Source organism: Dermacentor andersoni, chromosome 6, assembly GCF_023375885.2.
Source record: "Dermacentor andersoni chromosome 6, qqDerAnde1_hic_scaffold, whole genome shotgun sequence".
Lineage (NCBI taxonomy): Eukaryota > Metazoa > Arthropoda > Arachnida > Ixodida > Ixodidae > Dermacentor > Dermacentor andersoni.
Window position 1 is genome coordinate 165,232,459 of NC_092819.1, and position 27,029 is coordinate 165,259,487.

General features: G+C 45.3%; 1 protein-coding gene across 1 annotated transcript in view; it reads left to right on the forward strand.

The window, feature by feature from the left end:
• ND-B15 (NADH dehydrogenase (ubiquinone) B15 subunit) overlaps nucleotides 1–27,029 on the forward strand; it is a 34,223-nt gene continuing 7,194 nt past the window's right edge. The window contains exons 1-3 of the mRNA XM_072288876.1: nucleotides 1–67; nucleotides 5,177–5,350; nucleotides 19,890–20,039. Of these exons, the coding sequence (XP_072144977.1) occupies nucleotides 5,192–5,350; nucleotides 19,890–20,039 (309 nt within the window). The 5' untranslated portion in view covers nucleotides 1–67; nucleotides 5,177–5,191. The remainder of the gene's footprint in view (nucleotides 68–5,176; nucleotides 5,351–19,889; nucleotides 20,040–27,029) is intronic.

The window sequence follows — 27,029 nt, forward strand, 5'->3', positions numbered from 1 at the left end:
CTGGCTCTGGCCATAGAGTGGCTCTGGCAGCCCGCGGGTAGTGGAAAATCGAAGAAGCCCATTGACCGGCTGGTCAGGCCCCGCACACTCTCAAGTTCAACAAATGGCCACAGAGGGCGAAAAAATCGACCGCGCGCTGCTGCTAACAAAACTAGCATAGTAATATCACTTCGGGATGCTTACGTTAGTTTGAACATTTTCCGCTGGAGGCGCCGTAATAAGCGCAATTTTTTTTGCAAACTTTCTCCTACAATTACCGAAGCACGTTTATTACATGAAAAAAAGGGCGAAATTATCATTGCTAATTTGATATTGTATTTTTTGTAAGTAAGTTTATTCTTTCTTTGTCATTATAAACGCAAATAGCGTTCAGCATCATCGATCTTTCACGTGACCTCTGGCCTGGATTTAAAATTTTTACCGGTATTTTCGAGTACACGGCGGCACGGATTCATTCGTTCGTGCGCTCAGACTGGTTGCTTCTTTTTCGCTAAAACTAGTTTATTGCGCTTCGATGTCACGCGTTATTTAACCTGGGGTGAAGTGACGTGTTTGCAAGCGGACATGTAAGCCCGAAAGTTGGGTATCGGTCGTGAACCATTCGGAACACGTCTGCATCGAAACGGGAGCTGGATTCTGGTGCGGCTGACAACGGTAATAACGGTGAGTCGTTTAACACCGCTGCTTGAATCGTTATATAATATTCGTCTCATTAACTTACAGGCGGAGACAAGTTAACGAACTAGATCCTGCGCAGCATATGGCAGTCGGGATCCTCCGTTGCTGTTTCCTAAATAAACCGTAACTGGCGAGGCTGTCGTTATACACACACAATTGGGAAAGAAAGAGCGATATCGGAACGCGCGCCTCATTTTTCATCTTATTGTAGCCATGGCCATAGGTGACTGGGTAGCCTTAACAATATACATATAAAACTTATTTTCGAGTCCGCCGGCAACTTTTTTCGTCCACAAAATCGAATAATCCTTTGGTAAAATGATGTGAAAGTACAGAATTTAATGTATTAAACAGTTGCAAGCGTGATAATTCACTCATATTTCGTACTTGTTGGTTCCAAATGTTCTTGCTGTTCAGTTTGGTTTACCGTAGGGCATTTATTTTTGCAGTAGTGCAGCAGTGCATCACGTTCGTGCAGAAAAATAATGCATCAGTTTTAATAGCTTCATGACTTTCATGTATTTGCTTGTGGAACCAGCAGTGTGATCTCTTCCAGTGTATAAATGAACGCACAAATGTTCTCATTTGTGATATTAATAATACTTAAACTGTTCACATGCATTGTATAGTTAGGCAGGCATAAATTTATGGACAACAGCAATATTTATTTAACGTGCTGCTTAAGCGCCCTAGAACAGACAGGGTATATTTGCATGTGTTCTGTAGTCGCAAACCATTACAATATATATGTCACACCTTCTTGCATTTCATATTGCAAAATTGTGCTTTTTTCAATTTCTGATTCAGTCAAAATTTCTGTTCCAGACATGCAGTAATGAGGATGGCACCAGTATAAAGCAACACACTCCACACACTAAACAGAAGCTGCTGCCTGCTACAACAAGGCCATTGTGTGGACATTGGCTGCTACTACAAGGTAAACAACATGTGGTTCATAAATAAATATGCTTGATATATGCTGTATTGTCTTGCTAGTCTTGAGATACATGTCATTTGTTTGCAGCAGAAATGAATGTTTGCTCATGTTTATGGTTCAGTATAATTGGTTCGAACATAAAAGAAAACACATGAGTTTGGCTAATCTGTGCTGTATCTCATGTGTCACCGTTCTGCCCCAACAGAGTCCATGCCAAGCATACCTTGGTCATCACAGGAGCTCCTATCCACACCAACAGAAAGGGGCTGGAGCTGAATTTGCAAGGCTTTTACACCACGAACAAAGAAGCGCATGCAGAAGAATTTACATGAGATATCAAGTCTGCAGAGCACTGTGTCAAGACTGAAAAGAGCTTCAGCCACCATTCCACCAGCGCGGACAAATTGGCTTAGTCATCCAGGTAACTCAAAAAGGACTTTATGGAAATTCTTCGTCTTCAGATGCGCCTGCAACTTCTGATCAAGCACGGACGACGCTGGCCAAAAGAGTTCCATCAGTTTGCCCTTAATCAGCTTCCTGGCCATGTCAATTCCATTTGTGCCAAGTGTAATTTTTCTTCTATAAATGCAAGCTTTTTCATTGCCCATTCTCGTTAGAGATCATTCATCCTCATCCAAACATAAAGGTCAACCGATTCTTCGCTGATACTTAATACCAGTCACTGTCTAGTAGCATAACATATCTGTAGCAGTACCTTTTAGTGCATGTTGTCATGCACAATTCCTCTCCTGAAATAGCTGATGCAACATCGACATGTTTCTTGCATTAACCTACGCACTGTTTGCTATGCACCATTTTACTTTTCTTGATGTTTTTGGCCTTCAATGCTTGCAGAGCAGGGTGGCTTCTCTCTTGAATGCAAGCTTTCTCATTTTCCATATTCCTAGTCTCGTTGATGGTTGCTCTTCTTCCTCAATAGCCTGGGTCTTTGCGCAAGCTACACTGAATGATAGATTGCAGAATCTGGTTTTGCTGCCCCGCTTGGTTGTGGTCGCCGTGTTACATTTCTCGGATGTGGGGGCCTGCTCAGTTACATTGGTAAGCAGTCTCTCGAGGTAAGCATTTGCTCCTGCAGTCCGCACAGCGACATAGACTCCCAATTTACACACCATGATTCGTGCTCCCCGTTCAACCTTTCCTGCTGCAGCCATGTGCAAATTGTGCCTGCGGCTTTTCTCACTCGCAATTAAGCACGAACGGAGACAAGCATACGTGCTTACATGGTCCAACGTGTTTGAAGTTCATAGCCGCATGGGTGGAAAGGCCCGCATAAATGGCTGCCGAAGGTGATGTCCACGAAAGCGACTTGTCTATATTGAGACAAAGTGGGACACCAAATGTGAGCCACACATTAGTGGCCCTTGACAGAAAAGAAACATGCAGGTTGGAAAGGAGTTAACGCTAAAATGCCGGATAGTCCATTTCGCTGTGTTGGTTGTGGCAGCAGATGCCTGCATCACTTGATTGCTTCGCAATGGAAGTTGCTCATCTTCAACGGCAACTGTCGGTTCAAACAGGTGCGACGCTCTGTCCAATCCGTTTGTACTGCTGTTTGTCGCTCGTTACCAAACCACCACATGCGACGAAGGCAAGCATTATGCCTGTAAGTAGGCGGCTGAATGTATCCTAAGAGACCCGTGTATGTGAATGCTCACTGTTGCCATATGGTTTGTAGCCAATGTATAATGTATTCTCTGAACACTATGTGGTGAATGATTGCCGTTTATTTTTGCTGTTATCTCACTTGGTTACGGTCGCCGTATTATGCTTATTGGATGTGGGGGCCTGGTCAGTTGCATTGGAAAACAGTCTCTCGAGGTAAGCATTTGCTCCTGCAGTCCGCACAGCGACATAGACTCCCAATTTACACACCATGATTCGTGCTCCCCGTTCAGCCTTTCCTGCTGCAGCCATGTGCAAATTGTGCCTGCGGCCTTTCTCAGTTGCAATTAAGCACGAATGGAGACAAGCATACGTGCTTACATGGTCCAACGTGTTTGAAGTTCATAGCCGCATGGGTGGAAAGGCCCGCATAAATGGCTGCCGAAGGTGATGCCCACGAAAGCGACTTGTCCATATTGAGACAAAGTGGGACACCAAATGTGAGCCACACATTAGTGGCCCTCGACAGAAAAGAAACATGCAGGTTGGAAAGGAGTTAACGCTAAAATGCCGGATAGTCCATTTCGCTGTGTTGGTTGTGGCAGCAGATGCCTGCATCACTTGATTGCTTCGCAATGGAAGTTGCTCATCTTCAACGGCAACTGTCGGTTCAAACAGGTGCGACGCTCTGTCCAATCTGTTTGTACTGCTGTTCGTCGTTCGTTACCAGACCACCACATGCGACGAAGGCAAGCATTATGCCTGTAAGTAGGCGGCTGAATGTATCCTAAGAGACCCGTGTATGTGAATGCTCACTGTTGCCATATGGTTTGTAGCCAATGTATAACGTATTCTCTGAACACTATGTGGTGAATGATTGCCGTTTATTTTTGCTGTTATCTCACTAGGTTACGGTCGCCGTGTTATGCTTATCGGATGTGGCGGCCTGGTCAGTTGCACTGGAAAGCAGTTTCTCGAAGTAAGCATTTGCTCCTGCAATCTGCACAGCGACATAGACTCCCAATTTACACACCGTGATTCGTGCTCCCCGTTCACGTTCAGCCTTTCCTGCTGCAGCCATGGGCACATTGTGCCTGTTGCCTTTCTCGGCCGCGATTAAGCACGAACGGAGACCGGCATACGTGCTTACATGGTCCGACGTGTGTGAAGTTGGGTGCAAAGGCCCGCAAAAGTGGCTGATGAAGGTGATGCCCACGAAAGCGACTTGTCCATATTGAGACAATGTGGGACACCAAGTGCGAGCCACACATTAGCGGCCCCCGAAAGAAAAGTAACGTGCAGGTTGGAAAGGAGTTAAGGCTAAAATGCCGGGTAGTCCATGTCGCTGTGTTGGCTGCGGCAGCAGATGCCTGGTTCACCCGATTGTTTCGCAGTGTTAGTTGCTCATCTTTAACGGCGACTGCCGCTGCAAACAGGCGGGACACTGACCAATCTGCATGAGCCGCTGGTTTTCGCTCGTTACTAGACCGCCATGTGTGACGACGACGGTGAGCCGTTTACGAGCTCGCGTCAAAGATTCCAGAGTATCTCGACATACAAATTTTATTTCTGCTATTGCACGAAAATGTACATACACTGCTTGTCTTCTGCCAATAAAGTCGCACGTTCTGTTCACTCACTTGTGGCTTGTTTGTATGGGCGTCAGTAGAGGCTCTTTGCTCTCCTGACAATTAGAACGCACCGGCTACGCGGCAGCCGAGGCGAGTACGGCGCGTACGAGCGGATACAAGCGTACACGACCGGCAAAAAGCGGCCATATTGAATAATGCTCTAAAAAAAAAATGCGCAATTCCGCTTCCTGTTTTAGCAGCGTTATCTGGCGTCCACCTAGGTAAGTTCCATGCGCTGCCGCTGCTTATTTTCGAACCACTGCGGAAGGTACAGTTTCCCTTCTCTAAAGTTGTTCTTTATTCTATGGGCTGGTCATTCAACATGGCGTACAGACAGCCGTCGTCGATCCGCGTTGAGACGGAACTCTCGCACGAGGAGAAGCGTCTGATTCAAGAGCGAGCCAAACTCAAAGCACAGCTGAGGCAAGAGTACGTTCGCCAACTCACAGATCCGCACAAACATGGCTCGGGAGGCACTTTGGTGAGCTCTCTACGTTCGGTTGGGTGAATCAAGGTCGACTTGAATACGGCAAGGTTCTGACTGGTGTTGTATTAGTTGCGGGCTGCTTTTTCGTCGCGACGATAGACTGGATTTTTTACAAGCACTGCTCCAGGCGGGCACATGTAACCGGCAAACGGGGGCCTCAGAAGAGCACCTGAGATATAACGAAGGAGGCGGCGCAGGATCTCTAGGGCACCCAAGGGGTGCGGGGGGATCAAAGCTGGGCGGCGGGGCCACGGAGGCCGAAGCGTTCCAGGGGGTGTTCGCATAAAAAAATTGGCTGTCCGCGATAGCGGAAAGCCGATCTTATACAGCCCAGGCCTCGGCGCGCCCCAACCCACGGACCAGTCCGGGTTCCAGCTTTGGTGTCCTGGAGGCGCCGCCAGTAATGCGAAATAATGACACGTTGTTACAATTAGTAAAAAGCTCGACTGAATTAATATAATTACGTCCAGCCGCCAACTTGTGACGCTAAGTTCAGCAGTACCGCACCCCGCAATTCTGCAACACCAGTCAGAAATTTGCCACGAGTGCTTCGCTAAAGTTGTTTATATTGTGCTACCAACCCCATGGCTGTAGTCATTGTCTGGCACGGTCTGGACGCACTTGATGTTTACGTGAAGCATACCTGAGAACATGCGTGGTTTACATTGCTGGGTGAGCAGGCTTTTCTGCTGGTCAACCAAACCTCGCACTAGAAAGGCAGCTAACGAAATGGAGGCCTTAGCACCAAAGCCTTCACTTGATCGTGTGCGGTTTCACTGAGGGAGCAGCAATGCAGTTAGGAGAATGCAAAAAAAAAAAGTCGATGGGAATTCAATGAAGGGTAAGTAAAATGGAAAGAAATACAGCGAAACATGTTGCTCACTGCTTATCGCACGGGGCCGGACGTGCGCGCACTTGATGCGAGCACCATGCAAAACTCGTTAACTGACATGTGCACGAGCAATCAACAGTTACGTGTTTGTGCTGGTGTGTCGAAGATCCAGAATGCAATGGGCTATGCTGCACAGGAAAAGGAAAGATTGCTCAGGCTTACGATGACTGGACGTGTAATGTAGGAGGCACACTAACCTTCAAAACCTCGCACTACATTATATTGCACATTGTCTTGATTCCATCTCATAATTAGCCAGGAAGCAATAACACATTCACCTCGAATATTGTTACGTTGTCGATGGCGTCTTGGGCGGCACCGTAGAAGGGGCATCGCGCCGCGGTCCGACGACATGGAAGGAAGGACAAAAGAACAGTCAAAGAACCCTCGTGCGATCCTTTTTTTAATCATGGTAACACCTGTACAAATAGGCATGCCAGCAGTTGACGCCAACGAAAAATCGGCAGTCGTGATTTTTAATGATAATCAGGGTGGCGAGCGTAGGCTACAGCAGGTTACGCTGAGTACCTAATGGAACATGAAAAATATGTAATGACTAAAAGTAGCAGGAATGCAGCTTTGATGAAAAATAGGGCACTGTGCAATTACAATAGGTACAAGGTGATGAGAGGGATTTGGAAAGGGCTTATGGTACTTGGTCTGACTTTTGGCAATGCGGTCCTGTGCTTGAGATCAGAGGTTCGAGCAACGTTGGAAATTAAGCAATGAAGGGTAGGTAGGCTTGCTTTGGGAGCACACGGTAATTAATACACCAAATCAGGGGGCACAGGGTGACATGGGATGGACGTCATTCAAGGGCAGCATGGAGGAAGAAACGGAGGAGGAGCCCTGATGTCGCTCTTTGTGAAGCTATGTGAAGCTAGAAATTACCGTTGCTCTGCCACCTTGTCGGGCCAATTCTCTCTTGTTTACACTTCTCTGGAAACCGTGCCGCGCTATGCTCAATCAGGCTGTTATGACGCGCGCGCTCTGCAGTAATCCTAAGCCAAAGGACATTTGCGATGTCGCATCATGTTGAAAGAAGTTCATAATTAACTTTGCAAATTGGGCTGTGAAATCGAATCCACTGCTTTTACTGGCTTTTATCAACATAAACATGCTTTATCAGCCCAGCCAACTGAACTGTACTCATCAACCGCAGGTAAAGGCCTCTGCCCAGTTCTTGAGCATTTTTAAAAAAGATCACCTTTATTGCTCCCTTCTACTTGCTTTTCTCTGCTTGGACTTCCTGGGGCTCTCAGACAAACTTGTGAGCTAGACATCTGACAATTTGAAAAAAATGTACGCATTCTCGCACTGCACTGCAAGAATGCACTGGAGACACATAAGGCACATCAGCCCATTTGCAATCCATCTGGAGTTTATGAGCACAAACATGTATTCTCGCTGTGGCTTGAGAAATCGTCGTGCTTTATTGAACAAATTTTGGGTGGCCGCGCATCACTACCACAGTGCGCCGGCGAGGAGGCAGAATGTCATTACTGATTGTGCATTTAGATACAATGAATGCGGCCTGAGGTGCCTTCTCACGGTAAGTGATAGCCGGCGCACAGTGCAGAACAGCATATGCGACCATGGAACAGCCTCTTGATGTGTTTGCAGTGTAATGGGGTGTACTGAACAGTTCAGATGGTAGCGTCTGTTCGTAACCGAGAAGGCAGGTGGCGCAGAGCAGGAACAGCTGGTTGCCCGAATGGCTCACAGTTATGCTAAGCACTGGCGATCCGGCTGGCCCACTGGTTGCACTGCAGGCATTATACAGACGATCTGGCTGGCCTTGTTCTTGTGCTCTTCTTCTTCATTACAGCAGGCATACGTTCTGTGGAGCCTTGCTCACTCTTGCAACACATTCACAAACCTTCACTTCCTTGCGCTTCTCGCGCGCACAGATAAGATACACCTGCGGTAGGGTGGATTCGTTCCTTAAGTCAAAGCAGCCATTTCTTTCCCATCTTCCTAGATGAAGCGACGACTGGCCGGCGCATGGTGCCGAGGGCAGCAAAATGCACATATTCTGTGTAACGCTCTATCAGCATGTGTATTGTGGTACACCTGTGGAGGTGTGTATGGCCGTTGGAACGCGCTCTGCTTAAAAGAGTTCGTGCTGTTGCGAGTACTGCGAGAAACAAGCAACAGTTGAGCAACATTTCTTTAAATATGCGCAATATCACGTTGTTACTGAACACAAAATTCTAAAACCAGTATTATGCATTCTTGAATAATGCACCATGCGCTGTCAAAAGCAGGAATCGTTGACCTGTAAGGTGTTCATTGTAGATATTCCAAAATGCATCGATTTCAGCGTGTGATGGCACGTTAGCATGATTCCGTCAAAGAGGGCAAAATTTCTCATGAATATTCCCTCGTACGTTGCCATTGCATTGGCACGGTACATTGTGTACTGCGTTACATGTGCGTTCATTTCACGAGTTTTAGTTCATCCTGTCCCACCTTGCCACAGCAACATCCGAGTGAGCACGGTCCAGATAACACAGTGCAACAAAAACCGGAGTCTAATGCAGCGCGTTTGCCATGGTGCGAAACCTATGGAGCTCCACGTGTAAGCGCGCACAACCATAACAAAGCTGCCATTGTGGCCCGAGAACATAGCCGCTACAGCAAAAGAAAAAAAAAAGCAAAGAAAGGAGAAACTACCACGTCATTTCCTCCACAGTTTTCTCTTAGCGCACTGAATGGGTAGGGCTTCTCCTCAGTTTTTTCCTTCCTCCATGGAGGGCAGGGAAGCTAGCAGCAAGGTAGAACTTGAGGAGTGATTAATGGAAATGGCAGGACAGCGGTGGGCAAGGAAAGTTTTCAGTTGCTTGTACATAAGGAGTGTTGACAGAGAATGGAGGAAGCATTTTTATCACACGGAACACCAAGGAGATTGACCACGCTCATGAAAGTGCTGCCAGTGGTGTGTGTGTCACTTAAAGAAGAAGAAAGAACAAAATGCTTCTTCACGTTAGTAGCATGCCATAAGAACTGACTTGAAATGAAATTTATGTCCTTGAGCTCTTTTTGTACTCTCGGGAGGTTAGACAAAGTTGATGGCTATTACTAAGCCCATTGTCGTAATCAGCCGGATTACGTACGCCCTCCCATATTACAACACAAACAAAGGCGAACGGGACCAGGCCGACGCCATCATAAGGAAAGCGTTCAAAACAGTGCTTCACCTGCCGGCCAACACCTCGACAGAGAAGCTGCTGGCCCTCGGACTCCACAACACTTCCGAGGAGCTCAAAGAAGCACAATTAGGGTCGCAGCTACTCAGACTCCAGCAGACTACCACGGGCAGAGAGCTCCTAAAAAAAACTGGGGCATAAAGAAATTGAAAGGGAAGAACAAAGAACAGCAAACCTACCCGATGAGTATCGTAGTACCATCAAGGTAGGGTCCCTGCCAAGAAACATCGACCCGAATTTACACACAGCCAGGCAGAACGCTAGGGCAAAGTATGTAGAAAAATACCTAGCAACCAAGGCGAACACGGTATAGTACACGGACGCCGCGGTATATCCTCGAGAACGAAGGGAAAAAGAACAAAGAGTCGTCGCGGCAGTAATAGGCTCGGACTATAGGGAAATCACTTGCGCGTCGGCACGGGATTGTACGGTAACCGAGGGAGAGGAAATGGCTGTTGCTCTAGCAGCTGTGGAGGGCTACCGCACAAATAGATCCCTTATAATTCTAACAGACTCCAAGGAAGCATGCCGAAACTACATTGACGGCAGAAGCGGTCTAAAAGCGCTCCAAATCTTCCTCCGCGCTGGCCAACGGAATAAACGCATTAGACACACCATCTTTTGGGTACCGGGGCACACTGAGATTGAGGGCAACCAAAGGGTAGATAGGATCGCTCGCGAGCATACAAACCGAGCGGACCTAAACAGAGATCCTGAGGACTTCATGACAGTGATCCCAACGTACTCTGACATACTAAATTACCATAGAGGGACAAGGATCAGATATCCCCCGCCTCACAATACACTCACTCAAGAACAGGCAGTTTACTGGCGAAAGCTGCAGACAGGAACTTTCCCAAATTTACATAAACTATACAAAATGTTCCCAGGTCAATACAGGGACACATGCCCGTGGTGTGGCGCAATACCCACACTTGATCACATCACATGGGAGTGCAATACGAATAAGGCATTCCACAAAATAGAAAATCCGAGTGCGGAGCAGTGGGAGACCGTGCTCTCCAGCGGCGACCCTTGCCTCCAGCGGAGGCTGGTGGATCATGCCCGATGAGCAGCCACGCTCAGTAGTGCCCTGGAATAGGGGCGCCAACCATGCAGGCCGGAGATCGGCATCAACCAATAGAAGATGAAGACATCCGGCCCGACCGCTGAATTACTCTTTCTAGGGCAATAAAGTTTACTTCCTCCTCCTCCTCTATGACTGCTAGTATCTCTACTGAATCAAATGCCTTCTTGTAATCTATGAAAGCCATGTAGTAAGGCTGATTGTACTCTGCAGATTTCTAGATTACCTGACTGTTTACATGGATGTTATCCATCACACAGTATCCCTTCCTGAAAGGAGCCATCCCTTCCGAATGAAGCCAGCCTCTTCCCTTGTTTGACTGAAGTCAAGTGTTGCCCTTATTCTACCGGAAATTATCTTGGTGAATATTTCATACAGTACTGGAAGTAAGCTAATGGGCCTATAATTTTTCATATCTTTAACATTTCCCTTTTTGTGGATTAGTATAATGTTGGCATTCTTCCAGTTCTCTGGGACCCTATAAGTCGTGAGACATTTCATTTAAAGGGCCGCAAGCTTTTCAAGCATGTCTCTTCCATCTTTGATTAAATCGACTGTTATTCCATTTTCGCCTGCAGCCTTTCGTCATTTCATGTCTTCTACGGTCATTCTAACTTCATCGCAAGTTATAGAAGAAGCCTCTGTAACCTGTTCATTACTACTTTCAATGGAGGTATCCTGGCTGCTCTGGGTGTTGTACAGGTCAGTATAGAATTCTTCCACTGCTTTTACTATATATTCGAAATTGCTGATGATAGTGCCCTGCTTATCTTTCAGTGCATACATCTTGGCTTGTCCTATGCCAAGTTTTCTTCTCACTGATTTCATGCTGCGTCCATTTATTACTGCTTCCTCTGTCTTTCTTGCATTATAATTTCGAATATCCTTTGTTTTCTCCTTGTTGATCAATTTTGACAATTCCGCAAATTCTACCTGATCTCATGAGTTGGACTATTTGATTCTTTGTCGTTTCTTTATTAGGTCCTTCGTTGCTTGGGAGAGCTTAGCTACTGGTTGCCTTGGTGCGTTGCCTCCCACTTCAATTGCTGCTTCTGAACCCAGCCTAGTTACGGTTTCATTCATTAGTTCTATGTCATCTACATCGCGCTGTTCTAATGCTGCATATTCGTTTGCAAGTACCAGCCTGAATTGGTCCGCTTTTATCCTTACTGCATCTAGGTTAGCCTGCTTCTTCTTGACCAATTTTACTCTTTCTTTCTTCAAAGTCAGGTGAATCTTGATCACTGCACTTTACCCTACCTAACACTTCTACATCCTGCACTATGCTGGGATCGGCAGAAAGTATAAAATTGGTTTCATTCCTTGTTTCACCATTAGGGCTTTTCCAGGTCCACTTTATATTGGTACGCTTTCGGAAGAAAATGTTGATTATTCATAGCTTATTCCTTTCTGCAAATTCTACCAACACCTCTCCTCTAGTGTTTCTAGAACCGACGCCATAGTTGCCAATTGCGTGTTCAACAGCCTGCTTTTTTCCCACTTTTGTATGGAAGTCGCCCATTACTACAATATACTGAGTTCGCATTTTTCTCATGGCTAATTCCACATCTTCATAAAACTTCATCGTCATCATGACTGGAGGTTGGAGCATAAACTTGTACCACCTTTAATCTATACCATTTATTAAGCTTTATTTCAACTACTTATATCCTCACATTAATGCTGTAGAATTCGTCAATGTTGCCCACTATGTGTTTATATATTAGGAATCCTACCCCATATAATTTCCTATGTTGGAGTCCTCTATAGCAGAGAGCGTGGCCGTTAGTCAGCACTGTATAAGCCTCACCAGTTCCAGCCTCACTAAGGCCACTGATATCCCGAACAATGCCTGATAGTTCCTGAAAGAGTCCTGCTAAGCTAGCCTCACTCGGAAAAGTTCAGGTGTTAAAGGTTGCAAGGGTCAGTTTCCGTTGGCGGCCTGTCTGGGTCCAGAGATTCTTAGCACCCTCTGCTGCGTTGCAGGTCTGACCGCCGCCTTGGTCAGGTGCTTCGCAGCTGCTGGAGACTGAGGGCCACGGCTTAATTGTAGGAATCATGAGGGACGTAGTAGCCGAATACTGCACCAGGGAGGCCAGTTCCTGTTTTGGTGAGGGAGTGTCTTTGTTGAACTTAGTGGGCCTTCCTAATTGGGTTAGTATAGCCCCACTGGTTCTCAGCGTTTTAGCCGGTGTCAGGCGCCACTCCAGGCTTACGTAAATATCTAGGAAAATGTTTGCAAAGGTTCCACAGCTACCCTAATTCTCCACAAGAAAAGTAGGAAGATACCTATAAAGAAAGGGGTTAGACAAGGAGACACAATCTCTTCAATGCTATTCACTGCTTGCTTGGAAGTATTCAAGCTACTAAGTTGAGACAGCTTAGGAGTAAGGATCAACAGCGAATGTCTCGGCAACCTTCTGTTTGCTGATGACGTTGTCCTGTTCAGCAACACTGGGGACGAGTTAAATGATTAAACAGAGAGAACATAATAGTGGGGTTGAAGATTAATATGCAGAAAACAAAGATAGTGATCGATAGCCTGACAAGGGAACAAGAGTTCAGGATTGCCAGTCAGCCTCTAGAGTCTGCAAAGGAATACTTTTCCCTAGGTCAATTACTCTCAGGGGACCCTGATCATGAGAAGAAAATTCACAGAATAATAAAATTGGGTTGGAGTGCATACAGCAGATATACTCAGATCCTTACTAGAAACTTACCATTATCACTAAAAAGAAAAGTGTACAATCAGTGCATTCTATCGGTGCTAACATCTTGGAGAGTGACAAGGAAGCTCGAAAACAAGTTAAGGATCGCACAAGGAGTGATGGAACGAAAAATGATGGGCGTAACGTTCTGAGACAGGAAGAGAGCAGTGTGGATCAGAGAGCAAACGGGCATAGCCGATATTCTAATTGACATTAAGAGAAAGAAATAGAGCTGGGCAGGTCATGTAATGCGTAGGTTAGATAACCGGTGGACCATTAGGGTGGCAGAATGGGTGCCAAGAGAAGGGAAATGAAGTCAAGAACAGCAAAAGACTAGGTGGGGTGATGAAATTAAATTCACAGGTGCAAGTTGGAATCGGTTGGCACAGCACAGGGGTAATTGTATATCGGAGTGAGAGGCCTTCGTCTTGCAGTGGACTTAAAATAGGTTGATGATGATTATGACTAACTCCATTATTAAGTGAACTTAAAGTAATTCATCACAACTGCCATCAGGGCAAATGGCAGGACTATGAGCAGCTGGCAGTAGTGCGAAGGGATGCAATTTGAGCACTTGTGTTTGAGTGCACCAACTGCCTATGATCCAGGGCTGCCAGCTCAGTGGAAAGTTTCCCTATTAAGGCACTTTTCAGGTCTGTGGGGGATAAGGGAATTCTCCCTAGCATGCATGAGGGAAATTTCAGGCTCCGTATGTAGCTGGAGTTTTATAGTCTTTCTTTTTTGATCACCCCCCCCAATATAACAGATTATCAGCGGCTTTGGCTTGTTTGGGTTATTTCCTCCAGCTGTTTGGCGGTTCGTTGCACGATTGTCTGGCAACACTGGAGCACTTGAACATTCTTTATGGCAAAAATTGCAAAATCAGTGTAGCGGCGCGCCTCCCACTTATAGCACTGACAGCTCGGTGCACCAGGTGTGCGAAATAAACACTTGACTCTTGGCTTGTGAGAGTTTGGATCTCTTGGTTACATTCCAGCTCGCCAGGTTAGCTTTTGCTACGGTTTTAGCCCGTAGAACTAATTCTTGTGAAATTTATGCTAGGTGTAAATGCTATATAACACCAACGAAGAAGACCACAAATATTTAGTGTTACATAATTTTTGGGGTAAGTGAAGGAAATTTTTGTAAATATAGGGAAATTTCAGGTGTCCGGTAGGAAAATTCTGTCTTTCCATGTTGGCAGCCCTGCTGTGATCATCAAAGGCCATGCTCTGTGTAAATGTATTAGTATCTGGTCTGCACCCTTTCTTATCTGTACATTGTAGAATGTGATTCACTTGGGCCATCAATTATCAGATTAGCTTCCCATGCTGTGTCATTGGGAATACTTTGAAGCATGCTGTTCCGCTGAGCTTCTTTTTAATGGTTTGTGTGTGCAACATAATTTCTGTACCTGGACTTCTGCCTGAGAAGATAGATCACCTGCTGCAGCCGTACATGTGCACTTGTGTGCACATAGGAGGAAAAGGATGAAACGCAGTTTCTTTCAAAAAGTTGGCCTTTGTGGTAGACCTGTGAGGCTGTGCGAGTAAGGGAAGGGGGGCCACAAAGGTTAGCTGTAGTGCACTGAGGGGTCGTCTCACATGAACATAATTTACTAGCGACCTGCCATGGTGGCTTAGTCATACCTGCCAACCCTCCCGATTTGCCCGGGAGATTCCAGATTTTTTACTGAACTTTCCGATTGTATGATCACAGTCTTATATCTCCTGAAAAGTGGTCTCTGTTTGCACAATAATGGTTTTTGCGAAACCGGGACTGCGAAATCTAAAGCCACATCTCAATCGTCAGCATCACCAACAACGGCCGCGCTAGCACCATCGGTATCATTGACTAAGCAGCTGACTAAGAGCCTAGTAAGCGGACCAAAGCCAGAGCCAATGTAGCTCTTGCATTTCTTGCAGGCTTTCCTCCATGGTGCATCTTGTTGCCGCTGCTTGTGTGTATGATTAGTGTTGGCTAGGCCGTGTGTATGCGGTTCATCGTGTAAAGTTACAATCCTCGTGTGCTGGATGCCATATGCTATCAAAGCCCAAGAAAAGGTATTTGCAGAAATTTTTGCTATCTTATACTTCTGAATTTTCGTGCTTTTTGACATCAAGAAAAGGAGAACCTTATGCATTTTGTACAACGTGTGGATGCGATGTCAGCACACGGTGGCAAAGGCGACTTGAAACTGCACGTTTCCATGGCGCACCGCTGAGCAGCAAGACAACATAGTGGACTTTCTCCGGAACAGCTGCGACGACAGTGTCATACGGGTGGAGTGCCTGTTTACGGGATTCCTTGCTGAACACAACCTACCCCTTAGTGTCAGCGGCCACATTGGGCCTCTTCTACGGAAAATGTTTCCGAAATGCGACGAGGCAAAGCGTTATGGGTGTGGACGCAACTCTGAAGAATGCGGAGGTGGCCAACTTGAACTTTATTTCACTGGTGTCGCTTTCAAGTCTTCGTTTCTTTATTCAGAGTTTCCCTCAGCTGCTGCCCCGAGGTTCCAATGAATCTGCTGAACATGCTTTAGATGCTCTCGAAGCTGAGTTTTCCACACTACAGGCGTACAATCTTCAAGAGCAAATTCTGAATTAAGAAAAGTGGGACGAGCAGTGGTCTATGGTTGGAAAAATGAAAAACACTGATGGAAAACATGTTTCACCGAGTTGCTAAGGTGATGCTCGATTTACTCGTGATACCGCATAGCAAGGCAGAGTGTGAGAGGATTTTAACATAGCGCGAAAAACTAGGACTGAATTCCGCTCATCAATGTGCAACACAACCCTCCAACACTTGCTGCTAGTGAAGGTTCATCAGTCTGGACCATGTTTTGAGCAAAGCTACGCGGACATATTTTTGAAGTGAGCAAAGCCGGCTACTGCAAGGTCCCTGCAAAAGGACTACTGCCTGAAAGTTTCAACCCCCTCCCCCCGCTGGCGCGAATAAAAAGTCTCCCGATTCTTTATCTCGCTAGGGTGGCAGGTATGCTTAGTGGTTATAGTGTTGCGCTGCTAAGCACGAGCTCATGGGATCATTCCAATGGAGGCGAAATGCAACAATGTCTGTGTACCATGCATTGGGTGCCCGTTGAAGAATTTAAAGGGGCCAAAATTATTCTGGAGTTCCCCATTATGTCATGACCCATAATCATTCATGATTTTAGCATGTAAAACCCCAGAATGTATTTTAAATTTTTATCTTGTGGCTGAAACTTCAAAATCTCTGTGCTATTTTCCACATGCTGCAGATGATAAACCCTTCTTGGGACAGCAGCACGCATGATAGTTGTGTTTATGTTGAGTCTACATGTCATTTGCGAGATGTGTCAGGCCTTTGTTAGCAGAAAATAATGCTCCTGTTCAGTTACATTTTGCCACATGACCATACAGGTCTCCTGGCTTTGTGCTCCATTTCATGCATTGACACAGTGCTCATGCTGCTCTGGCAAAGTTCACCAGCATCTTTTGTAGCAATCTCTACTGCATGTGCATTCAACTTATAGCAACAACATTAACAATGAAGGCTGAAACTTTGAAACGTCGGGTCTGGGTTGCTTTTGCTGTACACGATCCTGCCACTTGTCACAGCAACAGGATTCTTGACAGACGCAGCTGCTTCTGAATGTGCCTCAGGCAGGGTTCGTACACCTCCACGAAATCCTTGAAAACCCTTAAACTTTGAAAAATAGATCAAAGGGTGGCCCTTTTCAAGCCACCGTTTATTGGTCTTAGGTTTTGTAGGTGTGCCTGCAGAGATAAATGCAACAAGAATGGTAGTGATAGGGGTATGCAGTCCAAAGTTATTCAGCCAAGCCATTTAATTTCATAATTCAAGAAAAAAAAATGCATGCCCTCAACTCGAATTTTCTGCAGTCCTCTTTCCCCATTTCTCTCACCTACTGACGTAACCATTCACTGCCCATGGTAAGAGCCCAAAACGCCTACGTAGCGGAAGTTCGCATTCCATGATTGCCTCCATGTTCTATGCTCATGGACTCTGGTTACTCTGGTGTGCTGACAACACCGTAACCATGGTAAAAAAGCACCTTTGCACATTCTAGCACATGCTTTTGTGCTCAGAGGCCAGAGGTACAGTGCTCACGGAATGAAACGCGACAGCAAGTATTTGGTAGAACCCTGCATATGTGCAGAGAACTCGAGAGTACCATGTCATGTCGCTAGGAATCTGGTCACCAAAGGTGACTCGGACTCCGCTCTAGTGTATGCACCCAAAAAACGTCGATGTGACACGAATTGCGGCCGGTGGAAACGAAAGTATGGGCATTGGCTAGTCCTAAATTGACACGTTTCATTCCGTGAGCACTGTACCTATGCCACCACAGCAGAAGTGAAAGAACAGCCAGTGCCTTACATATTTTGTCATCATAGTGATCTTTTTTTTTTCTTTTTTATGACTGTCTGTTTGCTTTAATAGAAAAAGTAGAGCAAACAAAAATAAAATATTAATTTATCATGTTTTTACTCTGTGCAGTGGTTATCTTCAGCTTTGTTTTTAACCAATCATGGAGAAGCAAGTGGCAATGTCAATCATTCTTCTGGTGTGCACCTCTGGGTGACAATGTGGTTGGCAGCAATGGAGTGATTTGTTTGCACAATCAAAATAATAAATATTTCGATATTGACGCTTTGACCTATGCTAAAAACATTTTCAACAGTCAGTCTGCGCAACTTGCAACATAAAGACGGTGGCTTGAAAAGTGTCCAAGGGCTCCAGGGGGGTATTCTGTAAGAGTGCACATAGTAGACTGTCCATTTTGGCCGCTGCTGATTGGATGCAGCTGTACGAGAGAGGAGACGAGCGGCCCTAGCCAATCAGCAGCAGCCAAAATGGACAGTCCACTAGGTGGACTCTTACAGAATACCCCCCCCCCCCCCCTGTTAAACTCCTTGAAAATAAACTGAGATTGGGGGCAACCTTTGAACATTCAAAGTAACAAACTCTGCATAGCAACTATGCCATGGACTCAATCTCAATCTTCCTTTCTCAATTCAATCTTCCTTTGGGAGTGTCAGTAAATGATTGCAATGTGACATGTCCACAGCTGCCAACAACAGGATCGTTTAAATCACCGTTGCTATTGTAGAGCTACAAAGCCTGATTAAGTGACCAAGCCGTGCCACTATTTTGTTGTTTTGCTGGTTGGTTCACACCATAGCCATCATGGCTCCATTTTCAAGCCCCAGGTTCTCGAAATGATTGACGGAAAGCAAGTTTCAGCTATTTGGCTTTAACACGACCTGTATCCTTAGCTGGAGCGAACCTGCAATAGGTGATTCACATGATTACAATGGGAAAGCCAACTTAGAAAAGTGTGAACTCAGCAGCGGCTTAGCTCCAACTAAGGAGATTTCACTATTTTTCAGTGCATGTTTTCCCACTCCTTGAATTTTGAGTCAAATATTGTCCGAACCCTGGCCTCAGGGTGAAAATATTTTTAAGGCATCAACAGTTGGATGCTGGCCAGCTTATGTAGGCACACTAGCCAACGAAAACACGAGGTCGTGGGATCTAATCCCGGCCCCGGCGGCCGCATTTCGATGGTGGCGAAATGCGAAAACACCCATGTATTTAGATTTAGGTGCACGTTAAAGAACCCCAGGTGGTCAAAATTTCCGGAGTCCTGCACTGCGGCGTGCCTCATAATCAGAAAGTGGTTTTGGCACGTAGAACCCCATAATTTTTTTTTTTTTAGCCAACGAAAAGATCCAGCATATGCTGCATAAAGTGTGCTTGTACAAATTTGTTGCGTCCCTTTGTTACGCAGAAAGGTATACGCGGTGAATCTATCACCAGGAAGAACACACTGTTCACTTTCCGAGACTCAGTGCAGCCGCACACCAGTGTTTGAAAGTTGCAGCATTTTGGGCCATGAAGGCTTTTTGTATCATTAGTTAATCGTATGAGCGCAGTGTCCTTGAGTTGTGGATGGTAGACTTTATGGCGATCTTTTTTTAGCTGGGTAGAAGCATTTGGGCTGTGATGGCTTTTTTGGATATGCCCGAGGACTGCTGGAGACCATATATTTGTAATTTCCCTGTGGTTAGTTCCGGCCTCATCCTATCATCTTATCTTTCAGTCATTGCCTTGAGGATCTTATCGAGCACCAAAGGTAACAGCAGCTCGGGAATTTCTTGGCTGGGATGAACTCGTACCGTGCCACGTAGTTGCCCTCATTGCCATCTGTTACAATTCAAAGCGTGACAGTCAGTTCTGCCTTGGCGCCTCTTCCCACTGGTCCCTCTCATATGGCACCAGCAAACTGTTACAAGTGTCAAGCAGAGGTGCATTCTCAATTGTCTTGCTCGTATCAAATGCAGCATAGTATTTTTTAAATCGCATAGCCCTGTCCTGTCACTTCAGTGAGACCAACTTGTAGCACTTGTAATTATTGCAGCTTTGCACATTTCTAGACTGATTATCTTAGGAGTGTGAGAAAAGTTCAGAGATGGCCCAGCTGCTTCTCGCCCTAATCTCTTGCATCCCTGGAGAGGACGTTTGATTGAGAGGCCCATTTGTAGTGTTGGCTCACTCGTGTGATGTCATGGTTGTTGACCTTGCCCTGTACTCATTGCTGTCATTGTTTTCCTTCCTTTGTGACCAGTTTGACTCCCAGATGATGCGATATCAAGCGGCTCGTTCCAACAGCATGATATACGAGCATTTTCGTCCGACCCCCAAGGGAGGCCTGCACTGGTTTGCTGCATCCATCTTGCCCATGCTTGTCCTTGGATATTTTGTTCATAAGGACAGGGTATGTATGGTGACTCCCATCAGCAATGACTTTGACCCTTTCATGTTGCACCATCATTGTAAGGACTAACTTGTTCTTTTGCAAAGAACCAGGTAGCAGGGCTTGCCACAACTTCTAACAGTTTTCCCTAAGCTGTGGTATTGCTTTGAATTTGTATGCATGTTTATTTGCCATGCTGGAAGTTTTGCGATAATACATGTCGAGCATATCTTTTTATTTCTTGAGCAGGTGTTCTGTACTGAAGTACTAAAGCATCAAACAGACGACACAAGAAGAGACACAGACGAGCGCTCGTCCGTGTCTCTTCTTGTGTCGTCTGTTTGGCGCTTTAGTACTTCAGTAACATGCACCAACTAGCCCAACGAAAAGTTCTGCAGGTGTTCTGTACTTTAATATATTTTTCCTTCACATTCTAAAATTTTATTGTGTGGTAGCCACGTCCCTTTTTGTTGAATTTTATATAAATATTTACATGGTTTTATGAGGACGTTTGAAAGTATAGCCACAGGCCAGTTCTGCGTGCAATTGAAAAGGCACATTGGGCAATTATCACCACACAATATGAAAACAAGTCATAAAAGAAGAAATGCTTACATCACTACATACAAATTCTATACAAATTCATGCTACAATAACCTAGTTAACACTAACATTGTTTCACAATGTAGTACTGGAGTGAGTAGATGTAATTATATGCATTCATTCAAATGGGAGTTTGTGTAACTCCTTTAGTCCCACGAACTGCAGCAATCACTGACAGCAAAATTTTTTGTTAGGGGGAAGTTTGAAGTTTCGGAAAGCAAAATTTCGAGCGTTGCGGTTTGATGTATTATGTCGCCGCCAGATGACCACAGGTTGAGAAATTCAAAAATGCAGAATGGACAAAATGTCAAAAGGCCAAACTTTCAGCTTGCTAAACGATGGTTTACTGTTTCCGGTATACCTTGAGTAAGATGTCACTCTTGAAGTGCGCTTTTGTAAACATTTAATACGATTGAGATGTTCACCAACTGATAATTCAGACTTGATGGGGACCTCCAAAACGTCCAAACAATTGGGAGTCCAAAATACTGGATTTGCCCAAACAAAAGTGACTTTATTCCTTTAGTGGCCAAAATAGGTGTGCCGTATTCTAGAATTGTCACTTCAGAAGATGCCTTCAATTTTGCAAAAGTCATCGTTCATGAATGTGGCCAAAGTTTTGACAACACATGCTGCTGCGTGCACATGTGCTTGCCCCTCAAGAGAGTGTTGCATACGGGGATGGGGGGAGACACAAAGATGAAGTGAACTATGTTATACAAAATTAGACGATAGAATGAAATCCCCAAATGAAACAGATAAACAAGTGAGGGTGAAAAAGGTACAGATGGGCAGGACTGCAACATACAAAAGCAAACCAAGTACGAAATTGAAAATAAAAATAGCAATATGCTGCTCATCAGAGACATTAAATAGATAATAATGGCACAAAAAAAACAAAGTACAGAAAAAGTGGTAGAAAACGCGGTCTTGTAATTTAGACAGTTGTTTCAACATAACAGTAAAGTAATTTATACACCACTAAGTATGTGGACAAGCCGCGAAGGTGTACATAATGAGCAGTTCAACTAATTCTGGGTGTAGGAGTTCCTGGAAAGATGGGAAATCTCTTGATTAACAATGTGTGATGGCAGGTTATTCCATTCAGTTATTGCTTGGAAGATTTAAGAATTGGCATAAAGTTATGAAACGGCAAGTTAATCCTTTTGTTCTAAAAGAATTATCTGTGCGGGAAAACGAGGTTGCGGGTGGTTTGAAGATCCGGTTAAGGTACGGATGATGATAAAGCTTATGGAGCAGCGAAAGGTGATCGATTCTGCTCGATGATGCGTTAAGCCATCAAGCTGAGCACAATATTTTAATGCAGAAATCCTAGTGTATGGTGAATAACCTGAATAAATGAAGCGAACCATACAGTTTTGTAGCGATTAAATTTCTTGAATGAGATAACATTGGGAAGCATCTCAGATAGATGAGGTGTACTAAATTTTAGGACATGCTACAGTAAAACCTCGTTAAACCATACCCGCTTAAACAGTAGTTTTGTTTCAAAAGTAGTAAAGTCAAATCTCCAACTCAGCGACCATTGAACATAATGCGTTTTGTATCTGCACCGTACCAGATTATTGCGTGCGTATCGGTTAACACGTAGTGTTTCCATTTTTTGTCGCAAAATCACAGCGGTACGTTAGCCCAGCAGAACAATGAGCCTCAGAGATCGGAACGGCCTCTAAGTACAAACGCAGAGAGCGCTTGGAAGGGTGCAGCCACATCAATATCAACATCATTTCGGCACCGTACCAGAGTTGAAGAGCATAGTGGCATGGTAGTGGCCCGCATTATGGCGTCGTGCAAGCTAGGACAAAAATCAGGTGCTCAGCATAGAAGAAAAATTGGACATCGTTCATGCTATCGAACGTGGCATGAAGAAGTCGATGCTGGCACGTGAGAGGGATCTACCATTGACTATGGTGTGTGGCACTTGGAAGGCGAAGGTGCTCAGCAGTGTTGCTGCGACCGTGAAAATATGTCGGCTACAAGGTTAGACTTTTCGTTATTGTTGCCTCTGTTATGGCCGAAGTGTCGCCTAATGACAGTGATGAGGCCGACATGGAAAGCAAAAGTATGGGCGATTCAGGCCGGACAATGGCAGATGCTGAGTGTTACGTCAGCCTCATGCGGGTGTTCGCCAAGAAGAGGGGGCTATTCATGTTAAGCTGTATAGTAGTCCATGATAAGCAACAGGATCAAAAGCCTTTGAAATATTCAGAAAGACAGCATCAACTTGGAATTCATGGTGTATAGATGAGTGCAAGTCTTCTAAAAAACCATCTAACTGTTTCGCATGAAAAGCCCCGACTAAAGTCATGCTGGCATTTAGAAATAATTTTGTGGTCTTCCAAGTAGTTCGAAATCAAGATGTGTTCAAATAGTTTGCAAATAGTATTAGTCAGTGAGACGGAGCAATAGTTTAATGGTTGTGTGTGGTCACCAGACTTAAAGATGGGAATGACTTTTGCCACCTTCCAGTCTTGTTGAATAGAGTTAGTTGATAGAGACTGAGAAAAGCGGGCTTACAATGTAGGTGATAAGCTTCGGGAAAGATCTTTTACACCTTATTATTAATTCCTGTATGTTCAGATGCTGAGTAAGCTTTCAGCTTATTTAGTACTGAAGAAATTCCTGTCTGTACAATTATGTCTGCCATCGATGTGTTAAATAGATAATGCAGAGACAGTAATGTGGTATGTTCGTGTGTAAATACAGATGAAAGTGCATTATTCAACAGCTCAGCACATTCCGAGTCGTGAACTATTTCACCATGCACATTAACTACAAGACTTTATTATGCACCAGAATCGTTGAAGTTTGTTAATGTGCGTAGAAGATAAGTCATGAGCGAAGACGTGACATTTAGATGATTTTAGCAATGATTTGTATTTATCACAGACCTTATAACGGTGCCAGGAATCCGAGAGACGATCCTTGTCAGCTTCCCGATGCAAACATGTATTAGAGCACAGCTCTTGGGCACCCATTCCTGCATTGAATGTCTGCATGCCTCACCTTAACCAAGCAAACAAGCACAGTGAAGGGTGAAAGAGTGAACACGGAGCACAGCGGCGGATGAAAGACAGCGATAGCGAAGAGAGCGTGAGGAGTAAAGCGGAGGAGCCACCTTGAAGCACCACCAGATGGCGCTCATGTCCACGCATCCGTGGCACTGGCTGTGTGGGGGAAAGAAAAGAACCACAAAGCTCACCTTCACGCCTATCATTCACTGCAAGCATTTCCCAGTAAAGATTACGGTTGCATAAGCTGCAGTTGCCGGGAAGCTGCAATTGTGTGGCCAGTCTATATATATAGCGCCGCACGTCACGGCTCTGCTAGTCGGTGCGGTGCCTCAATATATCGCGGAATGAAAACACATATAGAGCTGCACTCAAATTTTGCATTAGGGAGTATCATGATCATCAGTGAACTTTCTTTTATCATTATTAAGGTGTTGAAGCTTTGGTGTACCATGGCAGTGTCGGAGTGCACATTATATTTATCAAAGAGACAAAACAACCAATTTATTTATTTAATCTCTAGGTCAAGACATTACATGGAAGAGTGGGTAAAGCATACAAAAAGTATAACAGGATAATACAGCCGTAACCCACAATAACAAAATCCCACGACAACAAAATATTTTCGTATCCCTGGCGAATGCCCATAGGATTCAATGCATTTTGTACTTCTCGACAGCGAAATGTTGCTGTACTACTATCCCACATCAGCTAAATTTACTGGAATGTAACCCCGCATATTACCTACTCGCGCAAGGCTAGCAGGCTCCAATATGTGCTGAAATGTGATTGCTTTGCAACAAAATTGCATAAAATACCACTACATTCCACTCGTGTGGGTGCCACCATATTTTATTACAAGAACAACCAAGCACCGGTAACACGTCATGGCCACCATCTTGTTTGTTGATCGCCAATTTGAAGTGGCACACATGTTGCTACCGACATGTGCCGATGCTTTTTGCACACCTAGGGCAGTGTGCAATGCATGCCTCGATGAGAAAAATGCAGCAAAAACAAGGAAATCTATGTCCCTCCGACGTAGAATCGTTTATGGCGCCTGAGGTGGCGGTCACAACAGGGTGTGCCAATTGAGCGACCGTCCAGGATTACGCATTCCTTGCTTCAAGAACGCTGGTTTTGGTGCCACCTGACAGGCAGTGTGTACGGATTTGGCGCCGGACATAGATTTGCGTGAAGGAGCCATAATCTCGGTCGATTGTCTTCGGGCATACGAGATACAATGACTTTCACGCTCGACACCGGACGTGTCGGCGCCTACGGGCAACAGCTTGTGCCGGAGAAATGCTGCTGCATGCGTGGAGCACTGTTGCTCTGCATCTGATGCCACATTGTGCAATATCTCATAAAAGTGATCGTATCTCCGAGAATAATAGACCGAGAATACTGGGGAGGTATTCTGTAAGAGCCCACCTAGTGGACTGTCCATTTTGGGCGTTGCTAATTGGCTAGGGCCACTCGTCTCCTCCTCGCTTGTACAGCTGCATCCTAGTCGGCAGCGGCCGAAATGGACAGTCCACTAGGTGGACTCTTGCAGAATACCCCCATGCTCCATGGCAGTGCTGCCACTGCGACGCATGCGGTGCACTTTGCATTGGCAGCAATGTGGTTCTATGCCTTTGAGAAAGCTTGCCAAAGTAGGCTAACAGAATTTTGACAGTAAAGTTTCGTTCTGCGACACATTACCTATCTAGAACGACAGAAAGCTGAGCTAGTTGGTAAGGATTCAATATGCAAAAAAGGTGAGGCGTGCAGACAGGACACAAGTAAAGAAGTGGGCAACACGAACGCCGAATATCAAGTAAAGGGAGCTCTGAGGCGAAAAAAAGAAGACACAAAACTCATCTACACAAGCTCTGGAATGGTATCACAACGTGTCAGTCGGGTACATGTGCCGGTCTACGTGAGAGATAACTGTTAAGATACTTAAATCTCTTCCTTACGTAAAGTAATTGAAGGCTGACTCATGCACGCACTTCCACCATTATAGATATGCCATGCCTCTATCATAAGACGCGTATCTTCATTCTTATGCCTGTACAATATCGCGCATTCATCTAACTCTGGCGTGCAGTTACAACCTTGGCAATGTAGGGAAAAATTAGAAGGTGATCCGCCGGTTAACGACCTTTTACCGTAAAAACTTGACTATAGGTCGGACCGGAATATAGGTCGATCCCCCAACTAACTAATTCTAAAAATGAACAAAATCTTTTTCAATGGCAAAAGTACCGAAAGACACCCTTACCTTAAAACAAATGCGACTCATACACGATAGTGACAGTATTTATTTAAATGCTGCTCGCATGTGCACCCGGCCAATATTTAACAGTATCGCACGACCATCGACCCGCGTGCTTGTCAGCACCTTACTAACGGCGCTGAGCGGCGAAACAAACGAGATACGCGCATGTGTACACGTGTGCTTCATTTCGCTAATTCGCCGCTCTGTGCCGTGATGATAAGGTGCTGACAAACACGCAGGTTGATGGTCGCGCGATACTGTTAAAAATTGGCCGGGTGTACAGTACGCAGAAGGGCACGAAGTGCGCAAGCGCTACTCCGAATCAGAGCAACGCGTTTGATTAGAGTCGTCCGAACTAGAGTCGTATGACGAGTGCTTCTCGCTGCCCAGTCCAGAGGCGCGTGCGATCTCTACCGCTTTCAAACGGATGCATTCGGCTGTCACAGGCAGCGATCTTACACGCAGCTCCTGGACGAACTCCGCAACCTTGTCTTCCAGTTTTGCAGTTCGCTGTGGTCCGCCCATGAAATGACGTTTTCTGTTGGTTTGCTGCTTCTGTCTCCACCAGTACCGAATGATCTTTTCGGGTACTCCAAATTCACGCTGTGCCGCGAGGTTGCCATTGGCTTCCGCACACTCAATTGCCTTTTTCTTGAAGGCGACGGTGACTTGTCGTCGGCTTCCGCTCATTTTGAAACAAAATGTGAAAAAGCAGCCTTTACCCAATATAACTTTGTGACAATGTAAACGCAAATTGGCGATGCCACAATGTCGCCACGACGCGCTGCTGCTGATGGCGATGGCGAAGACTCTTCTTTACTTCATCCGCCCATTGTTGCAAGGCTTCCGTAGTTTTTCCGCCAATGTCCGGTATATAAGACGAGGGTCGACTTTTCGCAATACTTTTTTGAAAAAAAAATTCTACCTATATTACGGTTCTTACGGTATGTTACATTAGCCTGCCTCTGATTGATACACTGCCCCATTTGCTCTACATAGAACTGGCCACAGCTAAAGGGAATTTTATAAACCACAACCATACGACAGTCAGTAAAACTGTTGTTCTCATTGTGCTTCTTTGGACAAAATTCTGTTCTTCTTTTGCCTTTC